At 40.6% G+C, this 17,677-nt stretch overlaps 2 protein-coding genes across 2 annotated transcripts; one reads left to right on the top strand and one right to left on the bottom strand.

The window, feature by feature from the left end:
* The first annotated feature begins 309 nt into the window (after positions 1–309).
* LOC137867900 (Golgi reassembly-stacking protein 2-like) lies at positions 310–6,262 on the top strand. Its single transcript, XM_068704367.1, has 9 exons — positions 310–473; positions 1,672–1,752; positions 1,851–2,054; positions 2,923–3,009; positions 3,095–3,225; positions 4,024–4,156; positions 4,241–4,376; positions 4,549–4,665; positions 5,261–6,262. Exons 1-9 carry the CDS (start codon positions 411–413, stop codon positions 5,488–5,490), a joined length of 1,182 nt encoding a protein of 393 aa, XP_068560468.1. The 5' UTR covers positions 310–410; the 3' UTR covers positions 5,491–6,262.
* On the bottom strand, positions 5,890–17,468 carry tlk1a (tousled-like kinase 1a). The gene is given in 24 exon segments (XM_068704355.1): positions 5,890–7,529; positions 7,646–7,753; positions 7,844–7,955; positions 8,532–8,667; positions 8,800–8,969; positions 9,065–9,154; positions 9,365–9,456; positions 9,561–9,642; positions 9,874–9,971; positions 10,492–10,558; positions 10,692–10,880; positions 11,051–11,187; positions 11,323–11,433; positions 11,614–11,706; positions 11,808–11,894; positions 11,988–12,083; positions 12,258–12,301; positions 12,380–12,455; positions 12,769–12,807; positions 13,230–13,301; positions 13,385–13,506; positions 17,167–17,203; positions 17,205–17,243; positions 17,245–17,468. Coding segments are annotated over 24 exon segments (2,310 nt in total). The 5' UTR covers positions 17,287–17,468; the 3' UTR covers positions 5,890–7,358.
* Positions 17,469–17,677: the final 209 nt, after the last annotated feature.

Consider the following 17,677-nt stretch of genomic DNA (forward strand, 5'->3'; position numbering starts at 1 on the left):
CAACCCCACAAGCATTACTTATAGTTAAATATGTGTTTATGGGAATTCCATTGCAAATTTGCAAATGCAGTTGTATGGAAACATGCAGTGAACCTTTGGGCCCCTGAGGATGAGGGGCCTCGAGGCAGTAGGTTATCCAGCCTTGCAGTAGAGTTAAAAATAGCTCTGTCTTCCACCCCTTTTTGCTCATTTATAGGCTACATCTGGATGATTATTAATTTGATTTCAAGCTTTTGCAGCAGACATGTATGATGTCATCACACAGCTAAGGGTTGGTTGCACCAAAGCGGAAGTGTTGGGAACCAGGAAGCGCAGCACAGTGCGCTGTTACCACGGACGTGGTCCGGTGGAGAGCCGTCTGTTAACGAACACAGCTGGCCCACCCTGATCCACGCGAGTCCAGGGGAAACATGGGAGGGTCTCAGAGCGTCGAGATACCGGGAGGAGGAACTGAAGGCTACCACGTCCTCAGAGTAAGAGCGAAATGCAGCTTATTTACTTTAAAGGCAGAGAGGGACAGAGGATGAGGGCTCTGCCTGCTAGCGTTGTAGCTCGTTCTACAGCCAAATATTGACATTTATATATTCATTCAGTGGCAGTCTTTTGAGGGGTTTCGCTAACAGCTCATCGCCAACTGTCAATATAACGGACTATTTTTTTCAAATGTCTGTAATGTGTTGTTTAGGTGTATATACTGAGCATTTTATATGAGCTACGGTTAATTTGTCAGGTTGTTGAGACTGCTTGAATTCATATGTCTTGCCATGGTAAGTTAGTATTCAGACATGCGCAGTAAACAACATCAGATGATCTCCTCTTTGTAACGTTACATGTCGCCAGAATAACCGGTGTGGCGACTAACGTTGTAAATACCCAGCGAAGGAGGGTGTGTGCCTTCATTAAGAAAACACTAGTGATTTTTAGAACTAAAAGGCGACGAACTCACCCCTTTACCGTTTTGATATAACTCATTTAAAAATAAAATGTATATATTAAATAGCGAAAAATGGCCATAACATCTCCCTAAAACCAGAGTTGAAATATTCCAGATACTGGTTGCTTGTTGTGACTGTGACCAACAGTCAACATACTGAGAAATCCACAGAATGTTCTTGTTTTCAGATTAGCTTGATCCTAAAAACTACAAGATTCTCTCTGTTTTGAACATTTTGTCCACATGATACAAACATCTATAGGCCAAAAATCATGATGGAACCAGAATGAAGCTTTCTACAATAATAACAAATGTACCAATGATTTAACCTGTCTACACATGCACCTAAAACAAGTATATATATATTTATTTTAATCAAATGTTTATGCAATATTTGACAAAGTAAACTTCAAAAATGATTTAACAGTTGGGTTTACAATGTTCACTGAACCACTCCCCTCAACCAATTGATTTTTGAGAAACTTGTAAATTTCCTGAAATTTTCCATCCCTCTATGATTTTTTGAAATCAGGCATGTATTACTCTAAAGGGAGTATATTTTCCTATTCAATGCGTTTGTCATATACTCGTGTTTTTGTCAGTTTAAATATTTTAAAAGCAGTAATATACAGTTACACCATAAGCCCCATCTTTCTGTGAATACTCTCTACTGCAGGGTCTCAGAATGACAATTTACACAGTTTTGTTGTCTTATCTCGATGATGCTTTCTTTACAGGTGCAAGAGAATTCCCCCGGTCGCTGTGCAGGACTGGAGCCATTCTTTGATTTCATCATTTCCATTTGTGACACTAGACTGGTAAGTGTACTATAATTGCAATGATGAAACTTACTGCAGCTATTGGACCAACTTCAACAAGTGTTCTGACAGATGATTGCATGTTTTGATCTGGATAGAACAAGGACAATGACACCCTCAAAGAGTTGCTGAAGATGAACGTGGAGAGGCCCATCAAGATGCTGTTGTACAGTAGCAAGACTCTGGCAGTGAGGGAGACAACAGTCACACCCAGCAACTTGTGGGGCGGCCAGGGGCTTCTGGGAGTCAGCATTCGCTTCTGCAGCTTTGAAGGAGCAAATGAAAATGTTTGGCATGTTTTGGTGAGTGTGCAACATGCATAACTGCAACATTTTAATTAAAAGTAATCGCAAAGAAGTGTAAAATAACATTCAAAGATAAACATGAATGAGCTTTTTTTTTTTTTTTTTTTTTTAGAAAGTATTGCTATCTATCACCTGATGTTTTTATACTACCGTATTTTTCGGACTATAAGGCGCACCGGATTATAAGGCGCACTGTGAATTAACGTGTCTATGTTCACACATAAACCGCACCGGATTATAAGGCGCATTAAGCAAAACAACACAGTCCGGTAAATCAAACTTTATTCAACTCAGTTGTAACAACAAATACCGGTACAGAAAAATACACTCACTTATCGATTCATTCCTCTTCCACAAATCCATCGAATTCTTCATCTTCAGTGTCTGAGTGAAACAGCTGTGCGATTTCGGCATCAAGAATGCCCGAATCCCTCTCGTCATTTTCCGAGTCAGTCTTGTTGCTGTTATCGGTACTTGGCTGTTCAGTGATGATTCCAGCTTTCGTGAAAGGTCGGACGACAGTTGCGACCGATAGTTACTTGTTGTGCTTATTGATCGATTTTGACTTTTAGTTTAGACATTACATTCCTGTTACGGGGCCGATCAGGTAGTGACACAGCGTACCGTAATGCTCCGAATATCCATTGAGCGGAGCGGCTTCGTTGCTTACCAAAGTCGTACTTACACATTTCGACAGATTTTTGAGCGCATTGTACCACATAAAATCGATCAATAAGCACAACAAGTAACCATACATAAGGCGCGCTGGATTATAAGGCGCACTGTCAATTTTTGAGAAAATTTAAGGATTTTTAAGTGCGCCTTATAGTCCGAAAAATACGGTATATGTTTTGTATGAGTCCAGGAAGTGGAACCAAACTCCCCTGCAGCCCTGGCTGGTTTGAGGGCCCACGCTGACTACATCATAGGAGCCGACACCGTCATGAACGAGGTACTGGCTTTGCAGATCGGCAGTAACGTTGACCCTAATGTTGGCAACAGGTTGACCTGCCGTGAATCTCTGCTCCTTTCAACAGAGTGAAGATCTGTTCTCTGTGGTGGAAACCAGTGAGGGGAAGGAGCTGAAGCTGTACGTTTACAACACGGATACGGATAACTGCCGCGAGGTGGTCATCACTCCAAACTGTGATTGGGGTGGAGACGGCAGGCATGTCTGATTTTTACTTCTGTTGCATTTTGGTTTAGTGTCTACTTCCATTTAGGAAAATGGTGGTACCTACGAGACCCTTTAACAAAGCAGTCCTTTGTACTGCGTTATTTATCAAATACTGAACAACTTGATTATGTATAACAATGTTGCAGCTACAAATCCTCAACCTTTGCTTCATGACTAACATCTCATAGACATCAAACCGATAAGGCAAAAATGCAGGATATTAACTATAAATGTGTCTCGATTTCACCTGATGAAATCTTTAGGTGTTGGTCAGGACAATTCTCACAACTAGAATTACAATGATTGTGTTTTTATGTTAATACGCACATTTTTTTCTGCTTCAGTCCATAATAGGTCTTTAGTTTGGTTTAATTGTTTTGTAAAGATTATTTTCAGTTGTTGATTCTGGAGTTTTAAAAGCGAATAGTTGTATTCTACATTTAGCAGTTATTTATAAATTAACATTTGGTAAAAAAAAAAAAACACCCTGAAAACAAACAAAGGAACTAAACAGTTACTTAGTTTTATTTTCTGCATTTTATATAATATATATTTATACAAACTTCACTTATTGTATTATGACTTATTTTAGTTTTAGATCCCCTTTGAATGGAATCTTAAAATGAAATGTAAAGAGAAAGACTTCCCTGTTTAATGACAGCTGGACTCAATGACAATAGCATTTCTGTGGGAAGCAGACACTGACTGGATGAAGGTCATTTCTCATCATCTTTAAGGCTACTGTGACATGTTTGGACATTCCTCCTCATCGTATTTCTGTCTCTCCAGTCTAGGGTGTGGGATTGGCTATGGCTACCTGCACAGGATACCCACACTGCCATTTCTAGAGGGCAAGAATATCAGTTTCCCTGCACAGACTCCCAGTGAACCAGCTACTTCACCTAAAGATGGCTTCACAGAGGTATAGCTCAGCATCTTACACAAACAAATAATTGCTTCCAGATGTTGTCAACATTGACTGAGATAACGTCCTTTTGGTTACCAGGTCCACCTCTCCGCTGTCATTCCAACTGTTCCTGTTGCTGTGTCTCCTTCTTCTGCTTCGACTGGATTAGAGCAGTCTCTCTCCGGCGTGTCAGTCAGCTCTAACCCGACCACATTTGTTAGCAAACTACAGACAGGTATACTATAATATCTGACTGCTCAAAATATCCTGTTTGAATTGATGTAAGGTTGACTATTGCAGATTAAAAATTGTTTCAGGAGTTCTTACCGCCCCACTGTTCAGCCACTTCCCCATGACTTTTGCCTGCTGACCTAGCATTGTCTAATATATATGTATTTATTGCACAGGTTTAATTCCATTACCTGGAGGTCTTCCACCCTTTCCTCATTTACCAAATCTAAATATCACATATCCAGACGTGGGCCACGTATTGCCACCTGGAGTTGGTGGATTACAACGTGCAGGTATTATGTTCTTTGAGATGTGCTTGGGTTAGTTGTAAATAATCTGAAAGGATTGTTATAAACAGAACACGGAACACACACAGGACACAGAACACACACACGGAACACACATAGAACACAGGACACAGACAGAACAAACACACACAGCACACGGAACACAAAGAGAACACGGATAACACACGGAACACACAGAACGGAATAACTGGTAAAGGATTCTGGTGTATTCTAAATTTGTTGGCGCCTGCACTCGCTACAGCCTCAACATACTATATTGTGACTTTTTAATACGTTTTTATGACCTATTACACTATGACATTGTGTATTACATACTTTACTATGACATTCTTTATGACGTAATATGACTTTTTACGACATTCTTTGACATACTATATTATGACTTTTTAAATGACTTTTAATGCCATTTTTTTTGGAAATATAGCGATTTATGTTTGAAATAACCTACAGGTAGGTGGCCACTACATCCAAACAGACGAGAATAATAATTAAAATGCAAGAAAAAAAAAATACACTTCAATGTTGCACATTTAAATGTTTTTTTTTTTACTAAGTAATGACTTTGTGTTGTGCTCCACAGGTCTTCCACCTCTCTCCATGCCAGCTGTTGTCCCTGGTGTAACTCTGCCTCCGTCTGACTTTGTTCTTCCATCAATCACTGCTCATGCATCTCCTGTTACACTGCATACCAGTACCACATATCCCTCCTCCACCATACAAATGAACAGTTCACTGACCAGAATCTCCATCCCGACAGCAGTGGCCCCCTCTGAGTCAATAAATATCACAATGACTGCAGACTCATCTTAGCAGAGAGCACCGATCGAGGTCGTCAGCTTGCTCTTAAGTCTTAACACAATCTAGCCCGTCCATGAGCTGCACAACTCAGTTGACAAATTGTTCCTACACAGTTCCAGTTGTACAAGCTCAAGTTTCTCGAGGACACTGGAACCATGTGCTGGTCTTCTCCACATGAAGCGTGAATGTGTGTCCAGCAGCAGCAGTTTGTTGATGGCAGTAGAAGGAAAAAATAACAAAAAATCAAGTATTAACTGTCGCCGAACAACTTCTGTTACTTAATAGTAATACATGTAATACAACTATGTGGGCTTTTTGAACTTGGTTCAAAGACAATATGTATAATATGTGGGGAAACGGGTTACTATTAATGTGTGTACGTTTTTTAGTGGACAAATTACCACAGAGCACTTGAAGGGTCACAATGGGAATTTTTATTTCCTGAACTGCTTATGTGTTCCCTCATATTTTTTGCAGCCCATCTAATCCACAAGAACAGTTTGTTGGTGCAGTCCGGTTCTTACAGTCAGAACTACAGTAGTTGATGGATCAGAGGATATGCAAAAAGAATGACAAGCCCTCAGTGACCTTTCACTGGTTCTGTGAACTGCTTAAAGTCTTCAGGGGAAGGCGGGGTGGCAAGTTATTCTCCTGGGGATTTTACTTTAGAAAAAGCAGTTTTTTCCTTCTGTATCCATTAAACGTAAAACAATTTTGGTTTCGTACAAAAGAATCATTTGTAGATTGATATTGTTACCTTGATTAAACCGATTTATTTTTTCTATCTCAGCCTCTGGTCCCTGCTTTGTGTTCGCTCCTCTCTTAAATGGTTCCTGTTGAGCATCCTTGGTACACCCTGTAACAATGCGGTACCAAACAAAGCCACAGAGTGGCAGTGTGATCTCAGACAATGGAGAGATTACCAGCCGAGTACGTATGTTAATTTAGGAATGACCAGACTCATCCTACAGTACCATTCACTGGGAGGGAAAAACATTTCCTGGCATTTATTATTCACTCTTAGCAGAACTGTACAATTTGTACCCAAAGTGGAACATACAGCCCTTATAAAAGTAAGAGCAACTAAGCAGCAAAATTAAATACTAGTTTGCATGGGGACATTTTAACTGTACATGTTGCTTTTACAGTTAAAAATTTGAAATTCACCTGTACAGCATATACAGCTTCCAATTTATTAATTAATATTCCTGCATAGGATTTTATACATCGTCACATTTCTACATTTGGTTACTTTGTGCATTAAAACGGAAGTACTCTGTCCCAACCTACGTGTCCCTAGATGCCACTTGTATGCTACACATTACATTCTCATGGCTAAGTAACTCAAATTAAAGCCTAAGATTTGTGGATAAACAAAACATTTAGCCAAATCATTCATGAAACCTTTGTAGTTCTACATAACGACAACTGTCCCCTCCTCACCAGTAAATTAACTTCTAGCAGCTGAATCATTTGCACCCCAGCAGGACCGCGATATTTAATCTAAACGGTGGGCTGCAAAAGTGTCCATTCGGCCCTTTAAGGCTTTTTCCCCATCTGCAACATCTGAACAGAGCGTCCAGTCACATTTTCTTCAAGGTACGTCGTCAGTATCAGTGCTTTAATCGGACCCTCAAAAGATCCCTTTACCCATGTCCTTTTAAAAACGTCCCCTCACCGTCCCTCCCCTGATCAAGCCCTGGTAAACAAGTAGAGGCCTGGCGCAGGTCCGAGGAGGCCGGGTGAGATCTCCCCACCGGTGTCCTGCTCCTCCTATTGCCGGCTGTTTCCTTCTCCCACAAGCCAGAGCCTCTGAGAAGCTCTGCGGCTGTGGGAGCAACTTCGAGCCAGTTTGCCTTTTTCGTCACAGTGCGATGCTGTCAGTACGAGATGATGCTGGAGGAGGCGGGTCCTGAGCCAGCAGCATTTATCTGCAGGTTTCCAGAAGAGCTCGACCTCCGCATGTGAGGGAGCAGGTACAGGTCGCTTCCCATCTGGTGAACGTCGATGCGGTCCTCCTTCCTGTATGCCAGGCACCGCCTTATGAAGGCCTGGAGGAAGGAGGAACAGTGTCCAAAATGTGTACGTCAATCACGCGTTTTAAGATATTTTTTCCATTGACTTATTTTAAAATGGCAGTGTCCTTTTTGTATGCAAGTTCACCTACCTTTGCTTCATTACTGGAAACGGGCTTGACAGGGAACTGAACATCTGTAGCTTTCAGTATGGTGTTCTCCTGCAGGATGTCCTGTTGGGACTGATTGTGGCCAAAAGGCTGAGAAAAAAAAAAAGACGAGCAGTTCTTAATAATTACGCAAGAGATTACAAAAACATTCAAGGGTAGAATCTGTATTGCCCTCCTTACCTTCCTTCCATATAGACATTGAAAAAAGATAACACCCACAGACCACACGTCCACCTTGTTGGAGATCTTTGGAGGTTCTTTGCCAACCACAAAACATTCAGGAGGCAAGTACCTGGACAGAACAAGAAAAAGAGTTTAGAGGAAAGTTACTGAGCACATTTACCCTGAAAGAACTGTTAAGTACAATATTGAGATACTTATCCTTTACTTTGTACATATATTGTACTTTGTACTCCATAACATCTTTTGAACAAATGTTATTAGTTATTTTTTATATACAAATTTCACATATAAAAATATGTTGATTAAACTACCCCACAGTTCATCCAACAGTCAAACTTGGCCCAATCATGACCAACAACACCACTAAAGTACTGCTTCACTTTGAAAAGGATCAATTTGCAAAACCAGTACTTTTACTTCTGATACTTGTTAGTAGTAGAATAAGTAACTCGTATTTTGTGTTGATTTTGGTGGTCCCTGTGGACGAAAGTGGTGGTGGGCTTCTTCTTCGTTGATGGTCTTGTTTATCAGACTTATGCATCAGTATTAAACTCAGACTGTTTCATAAAAGTTGCTCACAGTAACTTTAAGTGAATAATTGAATGCAGAACCTTTACTTATAATAGAGTATTAAATGTTCTTATACTGCATGTGATGTGTGTATATGTGGGACATTTAGTCTCACCAGTAGGTCCCTGCGCCCTGTGATGTCAGATCCATCCCATCCACGCCATAGTTGTCATCATCCATGATTTTTGACAGCCCAAAGTCAGTGATTTTGATTTCACCGCAGGCTGTGCCATCCACCAACAAGATATTGCCTTGAAAGTAAAAGAAGAAATGGCATACCATTCATTTGATGACTGCTTTAACCCACTCAACTGTCGCTCAAATGGCACAATCTGATTAGATGTAGACCAACATATGTTCTTGATGTAATGAGTTGTGTTTACCTGGCTTGAGGTCGTAGTGGATGATGGGGGGTTTGATGTCATTCAGGTATCTTAATGCGTTTACAATCTGCATGACTATAGACCGCGCCTCCTTCTCAGACATTAGCTTATGCTGTTTCAAGTAGAAATCCAAGTCGTTGCCTTCGCAGTACTCCATGACAGTGCAAAACCTAATGAATGGGGAGGGAAAAAAAGAATTGTGAAGACAGAAACCAACAAAAAAATGCTGGAGATGCATTGAGAACAATGGATCAAGTGCACTAACGTGTCCGTGTCCAGTGAGAAGTAGTCATAAAGCTTCACGATCCTGGGGTGGTCCAGCTCCTTGTGTATTCTGTACTCTCGGCATGCATGTCTGTGGAGAGAAAGATAATTATGCTTCTATTAGCATCCAAAGCATGAAGTGTTGGTGCTGTATTCGGCACTGACAGCCTGGTGTTGGGGCTTATAGAAAGAAATAACAATACACCGCAAGCAAAGGACATCCAACAGCTTGTCTAAGTATGTCACAACATTCAAAACACTAATTATTGTATACTGCAGGTTTCCACAAGGGCCAACATACTTGTGATAGTTCTCCTTCTTCTCCTCTCTCCAGTTCTTGTTAAGTTGATGGATTTTCACAGCAGCATATCGTTGCTCAATCAAGTCAAAAGCCTGCACAACACATGCAGACAAAAGTTGGCGTATACTTGAAAAGAAACACCTGCTAAGAGTATTATTTGTTTTGACACTTGTGATATAAACATTTAATGACTTACCTTGTAAACTTCACTAAAGCCCCCTCTTCCTAGAAGGTGGAGGAGCAGATATCGTTCATTCAACGTTGGATGATCTTTAAATCTATGGATGGAAAAACAAAAAACACAGAAAACAATCAAAATTAAAGATGCATGTGTCAATGACAAAGCTTTGCTGTGCCAATATATGACTTATGAGGAAAAAAGGACAAGAAAGCTTCATCCACTGGGCAGTTGCTCAATATCCCCACTATGGATGAGGACACTGGCCTTGTGTGAACATCATGTTCCAATGTCAATGCAGCAAATGTGAGAGAAATTGAGTCAGACTCACTGTGAACTGTCTTCATTATTTATTCTCTTCAGCTCCCGAATGTGAAGGTTGCGCACTCTCTCCAGACGCTCCAGCTCCGCCTGGATCTCAGCTTCTTCCTATAAATGATTCAAGCACACAAACACACAAACTCACAGAAGGAACTTCAAAACTCTGACAACAAGGAGAGGAGCTCATCAAAACCCCTCTTGTACACAGCCGACTAGTTCTGTATTAAATATTTAACGGCTGACTTAATACGGAGTCTGTCAGGAGCTGCCTGTGACGCGTATTCATCGTGAAAAACAACGAATAGATTGACAAACTACAGGCTCGCTCCGTCCTTAGAGAGATTCACACAAAAGGAACGGTGGTTCAGGTACAATCAGGCTGAATATGTTCAATTATCTTCACATTGAAGACAGATTTTTTTACATCCAATTAGGTTTTAACTTGTAAAGTGTATAAAAGTGCCCTTTATCCTAATTATGTTCCTGGTCCTGAATAAATTGTAAATCTTATGAAATTAGTAAATGCATCTGTTCATGTGACTGTACAGCACAGGAACAGGAAAAAAAATAAAAAAATAAATGTTTTAATGTGTTTTTAATGTCGTTGCAGTTTCGGCATTGGGCAAACCTTCTTAAGATGTCCAAGTCGCAGTTTGAAGATCTCTTCCTGTTCATGGTACTCTGCTAGTGTCAGCCTTTACAGAATATATGAGAGAGAGAGAACAAGAGAGAGAGCGAGAGAGAGAGAGAAAATCAAGCCAAAAATCACACTGAATTTTATACACTGCATTTGCCGGAGGATTGGCTGGTCTGATATCGAGAACTTACAGCTGAGGTAGGCTGGGTTTTAGAAAGGGGTCGCTTTCTGCTCCATTCACCGCCTTGGTTTTGCGTTGCTTTGGCTCAGAGTTTGTGGTTGGTGCTTGGGAGTTGCTAGAGGACGGAGGTTTCCTCTTGGCTAAAAGTTTTCTCTGCCTCTCGATGTCCTCTCTCTGTTGGTTTGTACACTCTTGCTGTCTGCAGATGGAAAGCAGTGCTTTTTATTAGAGTATATTATGAAAAAGAGCTGGTTTCTCCAAGGATAAATACATTTTTGAAAAAAATGACCAACAAGAAAATAAGTCTAACAGCAGATAGATAATAACATGATCAATAAGACAGACTGTGTCACTAGAAAAGCTTCTTACTTCACAAGGTTTTGGAAGGCATAGCCGTCAGTCCACTGTTCTGTGAATGACGCTCCATGTCTCACTGTAGTGAAATGGCCTAAACGAAGTCTATCTTGCATGCTTTTCTCCCGACAGGCCTGCTTCTCCTGGGTGCTCTGAAGAACAATAACACGGTATATATATATATATATATATATATATATATATATATATATATATATATATATATATATATATATATAAGGTATGTTGAGTGTTCATAAAAGGGTTAAGAAAAACAAGACATTTACCTTTTCTATGAGCAACTTCTTGCTCATAGTGATGCATTTATTCAAGCGTTCCTTGTACTTTTCAAGTAATTTTTGTTGTTCGTCTATCTGTCTCCTGAGATCGCAGTTTGCCTATGATGCAAGAAAAAAATGTTTTATTTAAAATATTAAATAAACATGCCGTTTATGAGAATTAAAAAGCATTACGGTCTGTTCTATTACCAAACATTACTTTGGCAAACACGGTCCAATTTGTTTTGCATTTAAGGAACATCACAGCCCAGTAGTAACAGAGTAAGACTTCCTCCTTACCCGCAGCAAATCATCTATCCTCCCCTCTTTCTTCTCCAGGTCCAGATTCTTAGTGCTTTCGAGGGCAGCCAACTTCAACACCGTGAGGTCAGTCTAGAGTGGAACACGATGAGAGAAGTCATTTAAAAAGCTGCCCAGAAAAGAAACATTGAAGAGCGATTACAAAGAGCTGGCGGTGTCCCGACTATTCTCACCTGAACAAATTTGACTGCTAGTTGCTTTGGATGTGTCATGTGGTCCCCAAAAGACAGACTAGTAGGAGATGAGCAATTTTGTATAACCTGCAACAGAAGAGCGAGTCCTTCTTTTAAGACAGGGCAACGCCAAAAAGGAGCAGCAAAGAGATTTTGAGTGCAAGTTTAGGCGTTACGTACAGCGATACCCTGAGCGGAGTGGGAATGTGAGTTCTGGGGCGATCGGATCACTGGTGGGAGACCTCGCACAGGACTGGACCCGTTTCCTCCCTGGAACTAAAAAAGGTTAAGAGATCAAAAAGGTCACATCACAGCCAAACATTTGATAACAGCAGACCCACTGTGGCTCTTTTTAAAAGCACAGTACTGTCATTTTAGAGACAGGAAATTGAGTTTGCACATATTACTTGCTCACCACTTCATTAAAATGTATTAAAACTGGAAACTTACATCAAAATAATCACTTATTTTGGGTCCTCGCACAATTGATTTCCCTATGAAAGGAAAAGAGAATGTTGAATATATAAGATACATACGTTTTAATGTAAGCAGTTTAACACAAAGACACTGACCTTGGCTGCTCTCTGATTGGATCTCAGGTTTCCTTTTTCTGCCTCTGACCGTTTCTGACTGTTTCTTCTCCGGGGTCTGAAAGACAAATTGCATTCCTCATGTTTTATATTTTTTAAATAGTATAAAAAAAAGGCTATTTTGACCTTTACACTCGCTTGTTTAAATCGTATCAAGTTAGCAATGAACTGAGTCTGCATTAAGCATTTATTGAAAATTACCGTGACAGATTTCAGCTATAACAATAACGGGTTGCACTTTGCTTTGTGTCACTGCTCTCATTGCAGTTTCATGTCAGTTTTGTCCGGTCTTTATGTTGAGCACAGTGGTTAAAAAATACAAACAACCCTCATCAGAATAACTTTAGTTTAAAATGTCATAATATACGTACCGAATAAGCAGGAGAACTGCCTCTTTTCACATCTGACCCCTATCAAGATGAGAAAGACCAGATTTTTTGAGAAACATCACCAAAAAGAGCGGCAAAAAACCTGAAGATTGTTTACAAGATAGTAGAAGACCTTCGACTACATTAGTGCTTCTTTTCAAATGGACTCATTGACTCATTTCTACAAACTAACCTACTGCTACTGACCTCCTGATGTATACGTTTAAATTATTAATGACATTAATGTCTGTCACCTGTCCTGTAAAATGCATTTATCAGCCGTTTTTTTATTCAATTTATTGGGTGCATTCACACCTGTACCTGAGAGCTGTCGACCTGTGACCGGATCACCAGAGACTCGTGTTAATGGCTGGTCTGAACAGGGCCTCTAGTCTCACGAATAACATTTACTTAAATAATCAATTAACTTCTTTATAATAATGATCTTCAATAGTTTAGTGTACCTCTGACTCCTTGTCGCTTGAGGATCCAAGGCTTCCAAAACTTTGATTTGAACATTCATTATTGGTCAATCCCTGGAAAAGAAAAGAATTGAGATGAGACGTGGACACTTAAAAATTGTATTTTGATCAGTTATGATGTACAAATGCAGACTCACTTTGGTTCCTGCACTTGTGCTGCCAGTGCTGCCTCCTGTGCTGCCGCCAACCCCGCCCATAAAGCGGGCCTCCAGCAGCTCCTGTCTCCGGGGGTCCAGGCTGTGCAGCTCCTCCATGGTGCCTGGCAGGATTAGCAACAATTCACAGCATGTCTCAGTTATTCCAGGATCGGCTTAATTGAAGCCTCCAAATGCACCAAATCAAGAGCAGATGACACAGTCGCAAAGGCATTGGGAGCAGAGTAAAAAATATACAGGTGACTTGTTTAGTCACATATACAGCCTCAAACCCTCACAGGTGATTATATTCTAGTCTAGACCAGAATATAAGCCAGACCAACTTCATGGCTGTTCCATAGAGATATAACAAAGACCGGTTTCAGCTTAATACTACAAAGAATAGACACTTAAATAGTTTATGATAACTCAAAATGCAGAGAAGAAGTAACAGGCATCTCTGCCATTATCCTGAGAGTCCAGGAGCAATGTGTCGGATGCTAGGCTCTGATGAACACTGTGCTCCTGTGGGACTGTTACTTGAGCTTCAGTGTTGTTGCTGACTCAGAGGGGTCTGCCCACTAAACCTGTGCTTTAATGAGACAACCATTTTGAATCTACGACAGCATCAATTTAAATGGAGGAGAACCAAACACATTGGATAATGCATCTAAACAACTACAAAATCACAGCAGCTGGGAATAGAGCAAACACAGATTAGTTAAATAATGAATGTGCACCAAATATAGAAAAACATACTAACTCTTAACATCCATTTAAAGCCACACGACAATCAACTATGACAGCAGAATATGTAAAGTCTTCACTATATGACTAAATGCACCATACTGACATGACATCATCCAGAGAAGATTCTATTTATTATAAAACCACAGACTTAACAAATGTACTACGCAATAAGGAGACGTTGTGGAAAATCAATACTACTTGTGTATACAATCAACTACTTTGTTGACATATGCAAACGATAAAAACTGCACACACATATACAAGTTGCAGTGTCCCGACAGTGCATGAAACAAAACAAGCCTCAACAAGAATAGATAAACAGAAAAGCCATTGATTTTATCCTCTAAAACCAAAATACTGTCTGCTAAAACTGACAATGAGTCCCGGGGAAGCCCCAAAACATGCTGGTGAGAGTATATATACACATCTCATCTGGGTTAAAGGATGAAGAAGGTTTCAAGGAAGGTGGGGAAGGTTGCTTGAGAGAAGGAAGTCTGGAATACCCGGCTTAGCCTGCTGCCCATGTGACCATAAGATAAGTGTCAGAGAATGCACGGATGTCTGCTGTTAAGTTATACATTATAATGCAGCAGCCAGCACAAAGGCCCGTTTCAGTGTGCAACATGAAGTCACTGAGAAGTGTGTCGTAACAGTAAGATACACAGTTGACTCACTAAATAATACCGACTTGCAGCCATTTTCCAGATCAGCAGATGATCACGTAGGTGCATAACTAACCCGCTGGTCCCTGGTCTGTAGTCAGTGCTAACTTAAACTGTGTTACATGGGATGAAAATTGTTGCCAAAATAAAAACATGTGATGAGCTTGTGATTCATGTTCTAAAACCAGATTTATTGACACGATTATGACTACTATGATACTCTGTACATCACAGGAAGTAGTGCGCTGAAATGCAATGAAGTGGCAAGTCTAGCAGCACAAAAGCAAAGAATATGTAGGCCAAATCCAGCAGTTGAAATACAATTATCAGATGCATATAATTGTCTAAAGAGTTTGAAAATGTATACTAGCTTCTGCCAACACACTTTGCCCTGATAACACCTAAAGATAACTTTTAACAGTCACAAACCCTCCCATGCTTGCGTGTGCATGATTTTAAAAAATGTGAATGGGACAAATCTTAGATACAATCAGGCAAAGAGTCCATTTCCTCTTCCTAAAGCATCTCAGAGACAAAGTATGCTCGTCACATTTCCCATGTTGTGTCTGTGGCTTCTAATCAAATTTGCAGTCTATTTTGCTGAAGAAGTCCTCCGGTGCAGACATCAGTCTTTCATGACTAGATGAACGAGCAAGACTACATTGCAATGAGTATACAGCAGTGCTAAATATTCAGCCCTGTAATCACCAAGACATACAAAGACAAGTTTTTCTCACTTAATTTGCAACTATTCAAACGAATAGCACATTTTTCACTTGTCTCCTCAATATCTAGATAAGATACCATGTGGGGAGATAGCGCTGCAATATTGGTAAGAAGCAATTTCTTTTATGTGTTCAATCTGTTCTGTTAAATGATACGATTGTTCCTATGAAAAATATAATCTTTAGGAGGAGGTTGTAGCTGCTGGTTTTCAGAACAATCTCACTCTAGCTGGTGTGAGATGGCTCCATAAAAACATCTCACTTTTCACCCAGATTGTTCATGCCAGTTTCACATCACAACTACATATCAGCTGTGTGGTTTTCCCACAAGGATTTCCCTTTGTCTCAAAAAACCAAGGCCTCATGCATAACTATTATCTATATTCCAGCCCCTGCAGGAACATGTGGTTGAACCCTTACAACTCTTGCTGTGGATGTCATTTTAACTCTGTGCTGCTGAGCAGACTGACCACCTGTTTAAGGGCAGACACTCAGAAAGTCATAAAAATCTCTGGCATACATTGGGTTGGATTACTAGGTTAACTCATTGACAATTTAAGCAACAGCACAGACAACAACAGTCTACCACTTCTCAATATTTACCAGGTGTCACACTAATTTAGGCAGGCAGTTTATTAATTCATGTAAATCAATGCATATAACATTAATACTGAGAAAATTAGAAGCCACCTCAATGACCAAAGCTAAGTAAAAGTCCTCAATCATTACAATATCCAGTGGAAACTACTGAAGGAACAAGTAGGTGTGATAAGTGACAACTACAGTGGGTCACCAGAAAGACCAAATAAGCTTATTTGATTGTGTGTGTGTGTGTGTGTGTGTGTGTGTGTGTGTGTGTGTGTGTGTGTGTGTGTGTGTGTGTGTGTGTGTGTGTGTGTGTGTGTGTGTGTGTGGGTTAGCATACTGTCTGTATCCCATGGGGCAGCTAGTGTAACATAATGGTCTTTACTCTATCAAGTTAAGTTAGCAATACTAAAAGGTCAAACAAGGCTACCTACCCTCCAATAAGGTAGCGTTAGCATACACTTAATGTTGGTTACATATTGTCATAGATCATCGACCGATCCAAGACCCTTCTATCCAGTTAGGGTGATATTAAACGTTAGTGTTACTTACACATGTGAGTTAACGTTACATATTTTGTGGCCACTGTTGGTAGAGAGACACCACAGTCTAACGTTAGACACAAAGGAGAGCTAACAGTGCGATGCACACCTAACTTATCTCAAAAAATGCTGGATTTCTCTACGTGCATTTAACGTTACTAATCCGTTTTACATCCATCTGTGCGTTAACTAGTGTCTGCTCTTATAGCGGCAGCGTGTTTAATGAAAGGATGCGCTGATTGCAGCCGTTAACCTCACTGCTCACGTAGAGGTTTATCGCCATTATGCACGTATTTGTCAATAGGTTACTGCACTAGCCTGGTCGCAGAGACGGTCCTGTGTCTTCAGTGCTAAGTTACTAGCTATAGCCAAACAGCCTCCATTGACTTTGGAGCTAGCGAGCTGGTTTCGCCACCACGATTTGCTCGGTCGTTTTATTACAATTCCCTTTCGCTTTGCACAAAATGACTAAAGGGGAGCAAGTAGAAAATACATATAGGTCTTAATACATTCAACAATACCTTCCTGGGCCTTCACCACCGCCGTGGTATGTTGCTGAAAACACAGTCCGTGTTGGGGACGTGGAGAGCTGGGACCAAAGATGGCGTCCCCTCCAAACTTCCACTACTTTGGACACTCATCAAGCTACTTTTCGTGTGTTTGGTACCACAGCGCACACGGTTAATCGTCCACAAAGGCTGTGAAATTGACCGCCGGACATACCACGGTTCGTTCTACATGGACACGGTGACTACCACTGAGTGAAAGTGTCTAATTATGAGCTGCTTCTGGGGGCACAAACCTCTTCACACACCACAGCAGAGCGTCCTGGCTCTGGGGCCACCTCTCTCCGTCTTCAAGTGGTTGCCTATGAAACGTCATAAATCGTGTGCAAATTTCTTATCGCGAGGGTGATGCATGAAGCACGCACATAAAGACTACTTTCAAATGATATACACTGCACACCTGAGCCATGCATAACTACATTTCAGGTACAAGTCCGTGGAAAACTCACAGGAAATTATGATGGTC

Source organism: Cebidichthys violaceus, unplaced genomic scaffold, assembly GCF_023349555.1.
Source record: "Cebidichthys violaceus isolate CVI_PGR_0920_01 unplaced genomic scaffold, fCebVio1.0.p SCAF_11, whole genome shotgun sequence".
Classification (NCBI taxonomy): domain Eukaryota; kingdom Metazoa; phylum Chordata; class Actinopteri; order Perciformes; family Stichaeidae; genus Cebidichthys; species Cebidichthys violaceus.